The sequence below is a fragment of the Ambystoma mexicanum genome, chromosome 11 (assembly GCF_040938575.1).
Source record: "Ambystoma mexicanum isolate Mex_15411 chromosome 11, UKY_AmexF1_1, whole genome shotgun sequence".
Classification (NCBI taxonomy): Eukaryota; Metazoa; Chordata; class Amphibia; order Caudata; family Ambystomatidae; genus Ambystoma; species Ambystoma mexicanum.
In genome coordinates this window covers 723,595,368-723,609,509 of record NC_090934.1, presented here as the reverse complement: position 1 = coordinate 723,609,509, position 14,142 = coordinate 723,595,368, and the positions used below count along the sequence as shown (strand labels likewise).

The window sequence follows — 14,142 nt, the reverse complement described above, 5'->3', positions numbered from 1 at the left end:
GATAAATCAAAGTAGACACTTTTTGTTAAGAGACACATTTGGTGTTTACTTGGACCGTGCCAAGTAGGTCCTTATGGTTTCTTTTTATTCCCTTGTCTTTCCTGACCTCACTCAGTGTTCTGCTTCCAAGGAAACCTGATTCCAACATATGTTCCTTGCAACCAAGTGTAGTGTTCCGTTACCCCTCCCCCATGACAACCCTTTGAAGGAATTGTCAATATTGCTCTACTACCACCCTCTTCACAGACCAGGTACTAGCAATACAGCTTTTATCTGTTTACAGTGATTGTGACGAATACATGGAAATTAGCCCTTAGGGGGCACCACCCTATTATGGTCAGGAGGTGAGCCCACTCTGCAAGACTCTCCATTGGGGTTTTAGGCAAATGGGACCTAGCTGGGAGTCGCTCCCCTTTTGGGCACCAGGACTCCCTGGGTGTAATCTGGACCCCTGTGAAATCTTCACTTTTCGCCTATATGAGGAGTTGGGGGGCACAGAATTTGTAAATGTGATAAGGTGTTTTTGTTTTTCTGACAACTGACAAATCCTGCTCAGACAGGAAGCAGTAACGCAGTAGATGGAGAGGAACGCTGCTGATACCAGAATCATCGACCCTCCCTGGCGGAAGGGCTGTGAGAGAGCAGGTAAGCGGATTGCACAGGAAGAAGGAAGGTGGGTGATTGAACACTGTGTGGAAGTCAAAACCCAGAGTCATTCACTGGCCAGTGAGCCCGTGAACAACCTGAACAAGGACCGGAGAGTCCAGAGGGATAAGAAAATGGATAAGAATACTGAAAGCAAAGAGAGCCATATTGAAAAGTTCCATACGGTAGAAGTGATGCAAACCCTGCCAGAGACAGTCAAGAGAAGCCTTGGAGTTAGTGAATGCGTGAATGGCCTGCACAAGGACTGAGGTGTCCCGAGGGATACAAGGACTGATACCAATACAGAAGGCCAATCACTGCTATAAAAAGGGACTGAAAAATGTAGCACCCATGTTACCCCATACGATGAAGGCTCGAATGAGCAAGTTGGGCCTTAAGATACAGCATTGTTGGGGCAGGGTAGAGGTTGAGTACCCCCTTGGATACAAGGATTGACCCTGTGTTGAACTGAGCATGGCTTTTCGACCATTTGAAAACCTTTTTTTTTTTAACTGAGTGACTTTGTAACGAGAGGAACTGAGATAGACTAGTAGTTTGAACATTTATTACTTCTTTTGAAAGATGATGAGGTGACCCAGGCCAGGAACCACAACCTGGGATGAACCTTTGCTTTTGAAACTCATCTATTAGGTGAAGGCAATACCAATGGGAATCTATGGGTGTGAGGTATGGGGCTTTACGAAAGTGGACTGCCTTCAAAAGTTGGAAAATGTGTTCTTGAGGAGATTATTAAACGCCCTTCATCTACACCAGTTTTCCCGATGCATAAGGTGACTGCTCTGGTCCACATTGCAGACACTATTCTCAAAAGACAGAACCTATTTAGGGTTGCACTGTGGGCTGACAAACAGATGCTATTAACAAAAGATCTGCATAACCTTTCTTGGTCAATGTTTTTTGAGGATCCCGAAAGTATTGGAAATATTTCCAAGACTATGATAAAGAATAGATTGACCATTTTGCATCAGCTAGAGAGGATGCTGCAATGTCTAAAGCACTTTAGGGCATACATGCTGCATAATGCCTACGGTGGGCCTGTAGAATACTTGATTAAGATCCCCAACCCTACACATCGAACCTTCATAACCAAAGCTAGAATTAATATTCTGCTAGTTGGGGGTAGTGCAGTGAAAATGGTCAAGGGGTAAAACTAGGAATTGTAACTAAGACTTTATGTGTGGAATGTTGGACACCCTGGACCATTTTGTTTTATGATGTCCTTTATTTAAAGATCTTAGAATTACATTTCTACTTAACATTCTTAAGGAAAGTGGAAGTAGGTCACACCGTGAAAGACACAACCAGTTGTTATGGTTACTTTTGCACGTTTTCTGACAAATGCCTGCAACAGAAAATGAAATTGTGGCAAGGCAGGCTTCAGGTTTCCTAATTCCGCAATTCAGTTTTAAGGTGTACCATTATGTGAAGGATGTGTTGTTATATTTTATAGATTTCACATATGTTTTTTGGTATTAACTTTTTATGTTGAATTATTAATGTGATATTAATGATTGTTTTATGGATATGAAATATAATCTGAAAATAAACTTGAAATTTGATTTAACTATTATCTACAGGAGAGGAGGGTAAGTCAGGAGGCATTGATGACCTTCAATGTGAAAACACGTTCTCTAGGTTTTCTTTCCTTTTCACTTAGTGGTAGGGTCAGTTAGTTGGACATTTTAGGACAGAGGACACATTTTTTGTTATTTGACATCCTTACGAGCATTTTCGTTTTTTAGATGTTAGGAAGGGAACCACCCTTCTAGTAATAGTGCTAGTGAGGCATTTTCTTTAATTCATCACTTAATGCATGGAGATCATTGCTTGGGCCAAGTCCAAATCGTGTGCCCTATTGAAACTTCACCATTGTTGCTACATTTGTACCATCTGTAAATGTGGGTGATTAAATTCACTCAGACAATAAGAATATGAAACTGTGCAATAACATAGCAGTTGTATTGCTCGTTACCCTGCTTATCACTCCTTTTGCTTTGTACGCTGAAAGGGGTTCCAGTTTCTTATATAGGACTATAATGATATAGGTCGCCCTCTTGGCATGCTACATATGTCATTCAAAATGGTACACTCAATCAGCACCACTGTAAGCAAAAGCAACCTTAAAATAAGAAAGTGGTGCATTGTGCCAATTTTCCTAGAAAGAAATGTTTAATGCATAGAAAAAAGAAAAGTGTTCTCAATATCTCCAATTACTGATAACATACCCGAACTTTAGCAGTTGTGTTAAGTGGAGCATAGGTCGCACATTCTATGATTTCCCTTTTTTCCTGCTTGGCGTCTGGTCCGATTAACATATGGAAGTTAGTTGTTAGATGGCGCCTCAGAAGGGTCTTTAGGGGTGGAATGTTAAGAAGCATGGCCAACGTGTCAGCATTAAAACGAGGTTCAAGGATCTGTAAGAAAATACATTGAGCAAAATATTAATTTACTAAATACAATGACATTTAAACATGTTAAAATAGCAGAGTATTTAACGTGCATGCTTAACATGGTGAATGGAAATTTCGCAATGTTCGTTCTCAAAGTCTATCCCGCCAATCCTGCTAAAACTCCCCCTGTGAGCCTTGCCTTCTATTGCTAATATGTGCACCAGTTCTACATGGAGGCGGTGATGCCTCGAGCCTAAACACTGGCCAAAGACAATCATGTGACTGTGCACCAATATCAGTCAAGGCATAACATCATGTTCACTTGGGTGACGTGCATAACACAATTTGATATTCCAATAAAAGCCCCAATTATTATTTGGTGTTGTCTATTCACCAGCTTGGATTTTCAACACTAAGACTCGCACGCATGTGTGCATTTCAGTGACTGTGTGTAGATACAAAGATGCAAAATGCCTCAAGTACAGTTTCCTTCCCCTTCCCCCAACTAAGTGACCACTGCACTGCTTTTGCAATTTACCCAAAACTACATTTTAAAACTGTAAAACAGACACATTAACATCTCACTTATCTCATTCTTTGCCAATTACATTTCCATTAACCTTTTAAAGGCACCAATGGACATAATATTAGAGGATTTCCAAAAATTGAAGAAACACGTAAAATCGAAGATAGATACAACTCTATTTCGGGCAGTGTTCATAAAGGTACATTAAAACCAGAGCAACACAAGTATAATATGTCCGAATGCAATAGCTACAAAACACCACGATGAAGTTACATTTGCCCCAATAAAACCGCTCTCATTTTCAGCAGACGCTCAACATAAATAAAACATTTTTGTGCATAGTTCACACTTGGAGGGGATAAAATCATATTAAAAGTTAATCGTGCACTTCTTAACCCCCAGTCTCTAAACAATGGACAGAGATATTTTCACCGCAGTTTCGCTTATAAAGGACCTATTACCAGAAAATATAACAAATCATCCACGTCATGCCGATTACAGTGGCAGCTGTTCAAACATTTTGTTCTTTTATCCTGCAAAGTACCTTTTGTAAAAAGTAGGTTGGACCTGAGGTGAATTAAAACTGCTCTCCTCCTTGCATCATTAAACCAGAACATATATTTTGTTGGTCTCAGGTCTTTCTTCCTACTGGGATAGCCTGCCGTGCATTTTCATGGGATTCACAAGCATGTCTTTGACTTTGTTTTGATTTTAAAAATGACTTGGTCAGAGTCTCTGTGACCTCACTTCCCCTACATGATTCACCATGGAAATGATCCGCAAGACCAAGCTGCGTTATACGTATATAATTCAGCCATTTCAACTTGTGTTGTACGTCTGAGTCGAGACTGTCCTGAATTAATAACCTTGTCAGCGACAGAGCTGGTGTACCCCAAAGGCCCAGCCAGTAGAACAGTGGTTGAAGCTGAATAAGGCCTAAAACAAACATCATGCTACATTCTTGATGTAGCATAAAACCGGGGGAAATAAAATTGAAGATCTGCTTGGAGGAAGTACATTTTGCAATACCATGTGCGACCACAAGCCCTACCCAATGGGGTGAGGTCACAGATTGCCCACTTTGCCAAAAATAGGTCCGGTGAAGTGGAGAGAGGAGGGGTGCGGAGGTTCGAGACACTGAAGGGGGACTAGGACTGGGAGCATCAGAGACTGCAGCCTATCTTATGGATGTCCTTAATCAGACTCCCTTAAAAGGCTAGGCGTCATTCAACACATCTGAGAGTTGTGGCTTAGTCTTTCATTCTATGGGAGAACAAACTTCATGGTTGCACAGGAGCCTTCTCAAGGTGTGCGCCGGTGCCACATATTCTTTGCCAATTTCAAGAACAGAAGCACTTGTTAACGTAATACTGCACCTGATCATCAGAATCTCAATTGGGGGGGGGGGGACAACATGCTACATGAATATTTCTCATCTTGTAAACATGGAGGTGACAGATGTAGCTCAACTTTACCATCCGAATGTGGTTGTTCCATTTTGAATTCAGTTTCCAAGAAGAATGGACATACAACAGTGGCTTCATTTTAGGCTAGGACACTTGTTATACAATATATCCCTTGGTAGCTGGAGAAAGTGGTCAGTGAGCTAGAACGTTTTGTTCCATAGTGATTGGGTGTTTCATAGACCAATGGTGAGTAGTGGGAACGGTGTAGAGTAGCTTACGCAAGGGGGCAGATAAGGTGTGCGTTGCGTGGGTGATTAGATATTTATTGTAGGTGAAACAGAATTGTGGCACTTGGCCAGTAGATTATGTGAGAATAGTAGTATGACATCCACGAAAATGAGGAGAATAAAATGGGTATGTTGGTAAGCAGATGAGGGCTGGAGATGGGGTCATCATTGAATATTGTGACTTTAGGATGGAATTGGTGTGAAGGGAGGCTAAAAGTAGTAAGTTAAAGGGAGATGGTCTGGGCCTGTTGCCTACTAGGGTCAAAGAGAGAACCCACAACCTCTTCCACCCTGTTCCAATGTAGAAGAAAGTTCCCCATTAGAAACAATAGGATGACGTCTGTAGGCTGACCTGTGACTATGCACAGAAGTCATCTAAGTCCCAGTACATTCCCACGGGTAACCAAAAGAAAGTTGTCGACTCCAGGGAACAAAAGTGGAGATCCAGAAGAAGAGATCTATTGGAGGGTCAAGACCCAGCAGCCCCAGGAGCAAAGAGACAGAGCAGGATTCAGTCCCCAATGTTAACCAATGGGGAAATGCAGTAAAGGAGGACTTGCAGGACCAGAAGATCACAGGGGCTCCTGAGAGCACCTTGAATTAAATGTCAATGCAGGGCCCAGCAATACATCTTTTTGTGTTGATTCATGAAAACAATGTAAAAGTAAGGAAGAACACCCCAGTAAGTAAACCCTGCTTTATAGAGAGCAAACGGAAGGATCTGGTCACCATGGGACTTTAAACCTGAGCCAACGACAACCCCAACGGCCCCGATGTAGAACAATAATTTCTATGTGATTACAGAGAATACATAACAGAGAAAGCTTTTTCAGCAAAAACAGTGAATAAATATAATTTTTGTTGGGAGAGGGGGCCCAAACCCCCCATTTCTCTGTGTGTTTAAACCAACCCCATTCCCACCCGTTTTACCCCATTAGCCCACCACCCCATATCTACTTTTAAAAATGTTTGATGTTTCTTTCTCTGTTTTTGTTTCTCTGTTATAGCATTCTCTGTAATTGCATTCTCTATTATCACTGGATATCGAACAATCATCCTTCACAAGAGCGAGACCAGCTTCCAGAAGTGAAATCAACAATGGAAATGGCTGCAGGAGGGAGGAGGAACCTGCACATTGCAGACTCCCATGACTCAGCAGGCAAACGTGGATGGCACACAGACAAAAACAGCCGCTGCAGCTGGACAAACATGGTGGCAAACAAAGATGACTGAAAGAAACGCATTTGGCAGGTTTTAGGTAGAATGTCCATCTTGTGTGTAATTCTCCCCACTTAGTAAGTCCCCTAGCACTTTTTGCTGGACTATTGGGTTTTTTCTGACTCTTCTGAGTGAGTGGCAACCGTTTTACTCACTCACGCATTCTATTTCGGTGACTCTGGGAACCCTTCTTCGGTAACTTCGATGGAGTATGCTTTCCTTTATCTTTCTCTAGGGCATATGTATTTTACTATTTCATAACCCAGCATCTTCTGCGAAGTGTTGCTGGAAGCTCCTTGAGCTTTCCTCTTTGGTTTTCTTTTATATTCTGTGATAACTTAATGTTACGAGGAAAGGGGGATACTTTTTAATCGTACCTATCCTTCTCTTTTGAGAGATCAGCCCACCCCACATGATGTGGAGGGCTGAGGGGATACATAGTATCCCTTTTCTCACTTCTCCTGCAACTTTCTAGTTACAGTGGCAAGTTAATCTGAGTGGCTGGTGGCAGTGGATATTTTCTACTGACATTTCGTGATTTTTACATGCAGGCTGCTGTCGCAGCTGTGGTAAAGGACACATGGGTCACCATTGACCTAAAATGGCGCCTGTCTTCTTTTTTTGACAACTCAGGATGGCTTGTCCTTTCTTGGGCCTTCTGCTGCTAACCTGGTTGGGGGACGTCCTGCTCACTCCTTTGTCTTTGACCGGCTCCCATTAGGAAGCCTGCCCAGAGATGCCAGTGTGTCTGGGAAGACAGGAATCTGGGAGAACACGAAAATCCTCAGGTCTTTGTTCTCCAGTGTGTCTGCTTGGATCCAGTTCTAACTGGGTGCCTGGCTGTCCCTTTGGGGCAGCCTCCACCCAAAGTTTGAATGTTGCATGCAGGATTGGCTGGTTTCCTGCATAAAAGGCGAAGGTCTTGATGATGAAGCAAGAGTCCACCACTGGAAAATCCATTCGAAAGAAAAAGAAAGAAGACATCTGCAGTTCCCTCCAGCGACTGCCAAATCTGACTGAGTGAGCGCTGCTGCTCAAGACCTATCTTCTGTGTGATAGGGAAGATCCTGACCGGACGACCTCTGAGCTTGGACTGGTGGGCTTCACCAGCCTCGAGACCATCTGCAGTTTGAGTCATCCCAGGAAGTGATGCGACCTTCCAGGCCTGCAAAACCTGAATACCATGGGACCTCTGGCACTGCTGTGGTGCATCATCTCGTCAAGCGTGGTTCCAGCTGCAAAATGGTGGGCATCTTCCAAGGACTACATCCTGATCGTACAAGTCACCTCAGAAGAGTCAAGGACCGAGAGAAGAAAGAAAGTCTGCCGGATGACAACCGTCACTGCTACAAAGCCTGTATCGAGCCTCCACAACCAAATGCGATGAACATCATCTGCTGGGTATCCCTGTGACTGAGTCTGAGTATTTGCTCCTGCTGAATGTTCTTCATCCAGCTGCCAAGGCCAGATACCTGAACTGGAGCTGCTGTCATTTTACCTTGGGAACCCACCGGTGACATCACTCTTCTTCACCAAAGAAGGTACTGGGTAACTCTTGGGTATGTACCTAGGTAGTTTTTGTGTTGTTGTTCGCTCCCCTCGAGCTTCTTGAGTCACGTTGGGGTGGACAACCCAACCATGTTCTCCCATGCCCAAGGACATCCGTCCTAGGACCTGGAATCCTTCAGGTGGCCTACTTAGGCCCCCTGAAGCCTTTGAATCGAATTCCATAACTGCGTCTGCCTTCCTTTGTTCTGCCACACACTGGTCAATGGTCCCTCAGTGCCCACATCTGACATTGTGAGACACTCATTCCCCTGATAGGCTTGGACTTCTAGGCTTTCCCAGAGTTGTTAACCTACAAGTATTGTTAATTCAGTAAATGGTGGTTGATGTATGATTTGCTAAACTGAAACTACTGTAGTATTTATTGGATCTTCATCTAAAGGTCTACCGTTTGAAATGAGAATTACTACAGGAAATATCTAATGTAAATATCAATCTGTGTGAACGGTTTATTTTACATACCTTCATTATTTTGGCTAGTATATATAATACATAAGCATATTTTTATATAACTACAGTGTGCAACTGTTTCCTTGACTATAAGTGTGCTCAAAGGGCTTTGTACTCGACTACAGCCCTTCTACCTCCTAGACTAAGCCTCACTGCTCATCCATTGCTATCAAACCTTTTGGGTAGTTCAGGCCAAACCTAAGAGTCGTGCCTTGTACATGTAAGAGTGAGTCTTCTTCAGTCCTACCATAGGTGGCCTTAAGTAAAACTCTCTAATAGCAGGGTATTCGGCTTGACTTCCAACACCCTTCCAGGCAGCTGCCAAAACCAAGGGACAGACCTTGGCAGTAAAATGCAGTAAGCAGTGATAAAATGGTCCCAGAATGCAAGGCCTAACCCCAGCAGATGGGCCAACAAAATTCAAACTGTGATCACGGCATCTAGCCAGTACAGCCAGACAAGGGCCTAAAAATGCTCTAGCAGGTAAGCCAACCTGCTCTCCTTCCAACCATTCTGCAGCACTGAGTGCAGGAACAAGGGTTTCCCACATATGTGCCTTCACTCACAGTTCACCAATCCCATTAGGAGACTTAAAACAAAGGTTTTGGGGACCAGCCAATAAGGTTGGCCTTAAAAGCTGCCAAAGGCCCAGCCCCTCCACCCCCTCCAAGAAGTGCAGTGGCCTGTCCAAAGCCAGGAAAGTGCCTAAACCAGTCCAAGCAACTATGGGGGCTGCTATCCTGGGCTCGCAAAGCCATTTTAGGCCTGCCTGGTGGTTTCACAGAGCAACAGAAGCCTCTAAAGCAAAATAGTAAAGCGTAAGACTAACAAAGAAAGCACCTCAATTGCTACCATAAAGCTACACTGGACTACTAATGTGGTAAATCTGCTTATACAACTGATGAATCCAAAACCAAATATCTACCACCAGGCTACTCCCAAACCAATGTAGGGTGATATAATCACTCTAGGGCACAGACAGGATGCTTAGAAGCAGCGCTACGTCTGAGAGCCTTATGGGCAAACGAGGACCATATACTCTTAAGGATTACAAAATGGAGATAGTGGCAGAGGAACTTCAGCAAAAACCCCTCTAACAACCAAAATAAATTACAAAACATAAAACATAGTGGGGGAAAAAGAAAAGTAGGGATCCCATAAAATGAGACTGCAGACCCCCCACAAATAGAATTCTGCTTTAACAGATAGCAAATCACCATATCGCAAGCCCATAACCAGAGTTAGTGCAATCTGACATTACTTAATTAAAAAAGACCCTGAGGAAGAGAGCACTCAATTACGCCCATAATGTTGAAACATGATGGTCCTTTTTCCTAACTATTTTAAAGAATTTCCAAATTGAAAAAACATATAGACATTAATAAGAACATCTTATGTTACACGATCAATAGTATTTACTGTCAAGTAAAGTCGAGAATATGTGCCAGTTAGTTGTGCTGATATTTAATACCTTTTTGTAAATATATGTTAGACTTTCTTTTATCCAAGCTATATCAGATGGAGTAATCAGTGATACACAATCATATTTGATTGACACCCATCATCTGCATACATTTACTTTCCTTTTCTCCCCTTTCAAAAAAAAAAAAAACATACATTTGTTGTTAAAACTATGAGAACAAACTATGTAAGAAAATAATGTTTAAACTTTCTGGTGAGACATATTTGAAAGCAATGTTTAATTATTTTAAATATGCATGCAAATCCTCGTGTAGAGAGGATTTATTTCCTGAAAAACTGATTTGTTTCTAACCACACAAACAGTTTCTGCTACGCATGTACATTTACGAAATTGTTTTGCAAGCACCTGTTGGAACAAACCTGTTGCTCCCCTTCTCCTATCTGCAGTCCCAGACCCAACGCGGAATTCCCTACCTCGGGGTTATGTGTGCTGCTTTTATGCTCTTAGCAAATGGACTGGTGGCAGTGGATGAAACCTCAATACATTTTATGGAACCTACGATTTTAGCCCAAAACCTTTATTTGGGCCATTCCTGGCTGCCACAAAAATCACCAATGGCAACCTGGCCTGTCACATCTACTCATCCCCAGGCATGCACAATGTAGCTTTGCGAAGAGCATTTCCTTACTTCAGACCCAGTCACTGGAAATAGGACTCTCTTGGCTGCCAGTACACGGCAGGCGATTCAATCTTTTATTTTGGCCATATACCTGTGATTTGACCCTTGACCAACAGTTCCATGGCCAAGAAGACAGACTATCTCCCTTATGTAGGTGTAAAGTAAGACCCAGACTGGAGACTGCGGCCAAGATTGCAAAGTGATTTATTATATACAAAGAGGTGCCCTTCTTGATGACACGTGTTTCGGCCCTTCTTAAGACCTTTTTCAAATAAGGGCTGCTCAACTAAGGTATCAATATGTAGACTTATTGTCTTGTGTGCCCCTAAAAGCGTTTGATTGCGCATTTCCTTTTTCCCTCGGGAAAAAGGAAACGCGCAATCAAACGCGATAATACAGCGGACAGGGATTTAACCCAGACAATGTGATCGGATACACTTTATAAACCTTTAGGGGCACACAAGATAATAAGTCTACATATTGAGCAGCCCTGATTTGAAAAAGGCCTTAGGAAGGGCCGAAACACGTGTCATCAAGAAGGGCACCTCTTTGTATATAATAAATCACTTTGCAATCTTGGGTGCAGTCTCCACTCTGGGCCTTACTTTACACTTACTTGATTTGTGGTCTATTTTGGCTGACCTATCGCACCAAACTAATCTGAAAAAAGAATATAGACAGCGTTGGATTAAACAGGTCGCCATGTTAGACCAGACCTCTAAAGCCAATTACTTTTGAAGCTCCTATCTCCCTTATGTATATTTGTAAATATAATTCTGTAACAATACTGTGGTTGCAAAAATGCAACTAAAGTAACTGGAACACTAGAGTTTTCTCCTGAAATAATGGGCTACTTCCATCACACGCCTAAAACATTATTTTAAAATAAATAACGTCTTCTCTGCTCTTGTACACTGGAAGAGGAATATCGCAGATCAGCTGCTAGTGTTTCCTCAAGGATTTCTAATTATGAACCAGATTTAACGGGTTGGCCCTCCCCCATTACCACAGAAGACCAAAACACTCTTTCATGTCCCCCCCTCCCCAGGAATTCTTCTGTTTCTTTCGTTTTCCCATCCTTCCCATAGGGATATAAGATGCCCACCAGCCTGACCAGCCTCATTTACTGTAACCAAGTCAAAGACCCATTCAACCGGTCAGGAGGGAGTGGCGGTAAAGTAGTACTGGGATGAGGAAAGGTTGGAGTAAGTAATCCTACATTACCCCCATGTCACTCTTCCTCATCCCGGTACATAACATGAGGTATACCAAAGGATGTGCTGAATGGGAACAATGAACACACAAGACACCAAGATGTGCACACCACCCAGCACCATTTTATAAGCCAATGCAAAAAAGATTCTATGTCAAGAACGGAGGCTCCCATTATGCTTCTCTTTCTTTTATTCAACAATAAAGTAAAAGCTCAGCAGCAAGATATTTGTGCACCAAAATGTGCCATGAGTAATGTGCAAAAAACAGGTGCACTACATATATAATAAGCATAGTAATATAACAGTAACATCATAACATAAAACTAAGAGTCTCTGAAGGAACTGAATTTCCCAGCGAGCTTTGCTCCAGTTCATTTAGAGGCCACCAACATGTGACCTAGTCCACCAATAGTAGTTCAGATCCCCTCCATAAACAGTCCTAAACATGATGTCACTTTGTCTTTCTTTGCTGCTCACAGCAAGGGATAAGTACTTCATGTTTAGCACTGTGTATAACATGATTTTATAATTTAAAGATAACGTTACATTTTTTCATAATATATATTTATTTCATTGTTATTAAGAGTACGCTCTGCTTATACGAATTTTCTATCAAGATCTATTGATTTTCGTATTGTTATTCATTGTAGTTGCGCTCCGACGCCAGTTGCCTTTCACTGGCCTCGGAGACTGCGTAATGCGAAGCTCTGCTTCGCGCGGTCACAGCTGATCAGCTGTTTTTGATCCGCTCATCGAGCGGATCCCTCGGCGGACTTGCGCCGGCTTCCCTGTATCTTCGTTGCTCTCCTTGAGCACTGGAGGGCTGGCGCGGCCTAGCCGGAACACGCTACGCCGCCCGCAGACCACCAGGGGAGCTCCTGCTCTCCTGGTCCTTTTCTCAACATTCCGGCGCTCGAGTGCACATGACCGACCGTTTATAGTATAACGGTTCTTACGAGCTCGAGCGCCGGAATCCCTCTTCAGGCAGTGACTAGTTTCTTCATTGCGATTTTCATCGCGGACTGACAAGAGAACCCACGTGAGTGAACATATATATTTAAATTCTAAATTTGCATAAAAAAATAAAAAAGGAGGAGAAATAAATCTCCTGTTCAGCATAATAAGATCAATAACAAAGCTGAACTGAACTAAGATTACTGGGCAGTGAGAGAAGGCATTCAGAAGCCCAGAAAAGAAACAAAAATAAAAGCAATAAAGTGAGTAAGGTGCATTTATTTTATCATGGCAGCGCAGTACTCACCTCAATCAGATCAGGCTTGGTCTGAGGCTGAGGGAGATCACTGCTATATAGATGAAGTGGCAATGGATAATAGCTTACAGAAGGTTCTGGGATCCTCAGTGGAGACCAGTATTAAGAAAGCTGTAACGAATATGCTCATTCCCATACAAAATCGCCTAGACACTATGGAGGAGCATTTAAGAGGGACCTCTGCTCCTGGGAGGAGGAGAATACAGAAAAGGAAGCACCTTACTGAAGGGGGATGTACACCGGCTCGCAAGAGCAAGAGCTCTACGAACCCCCCCCCGCCCGAGCCAGCCAACTAATGCGACAGCTGCCGCAACGGACGCCTTCTCAAGGCTGAAACAAACCTTCATGAATAGGAAGGTAACCCCTTCCCATCAACCCTCTTACCCCGAGGAAGAAATCAGGGGAGATAGACTCTCAAGCCTGGAGGGATATGGACAGGGCACAGAAGAAGAAGATCATAATAGGAGCGTCTACAAGGCAGATCTTTCCCACTCTTCTTCAGAAGAGGAATGTCATCTAGAGGATTCAAAACCCTCAGGGTCAGGGATTGTGGCAGACCCCATCCCTAAAGACACAACCGGGAACAAACCTCCTACAGAAGGTATGTTTACCCCGGAAGACTTAATACACCCCAGGTCCACCGACTGGGAACCATCTTCCAAGACATCAAATTACATCCACCTTAGGCTGCGCAAGCCACTTGACAAGGAAGTCAGAGCCAGACTTCGTGCTGAATGTCCACGACCAGACATTGCGGACAAAGTAGCTCTGACTCCACAGCTTGATTCTAAAATGATTACCTTTCTAGGTAAAAACGTCAGACCCTAGGAAGGGTATTGATCGCACCTGGAAGTCCTACCAGGACAAAGTACTGGACGTAGCAGGTCCACTAGCAAAAATCTCAGATCTTGCGAATGCAGCCATCAGTTCCTCGGCCCCTGTCGACCCAGTAATACTGTCCGGTTGGGTCCAGAGGGCTATTTGCCTCTTGGGAAACGCCAGTTGCACTATTTTAACAGAGCGACGGAAAGGCATCCTATACAAAAT

General features: G+C 43.2%; 1 protein-coding gene across 12 annotated transcripts in view; it reads right to left on the bottom strand.

Annotated features, from left to right (window-relative positions):
• Nucleotides 1-14,142, bottom strand: part of PPFIBP2 (PPFIA binding protein 2) — a 1,806,653-nt gene that overhangs the window by 225,019 nt on the left and 1,567,492 nt on the right. For all 12 annotated transcript variants that reach the window (XM_069623590.1, XM_069623589.1, XM_069623593.1 and 9 more), the window contains one exon: nucleotides 2,892-3,080. In XM_069623590.1, the coding sequence (XP_069479691.1) occupies nucleotides 2,892-3,080 (189 nt within the window). The remainder of the gene's footprint in view (nucleotides 1-2,891; nucleotides 3,081-14,142) is intronic.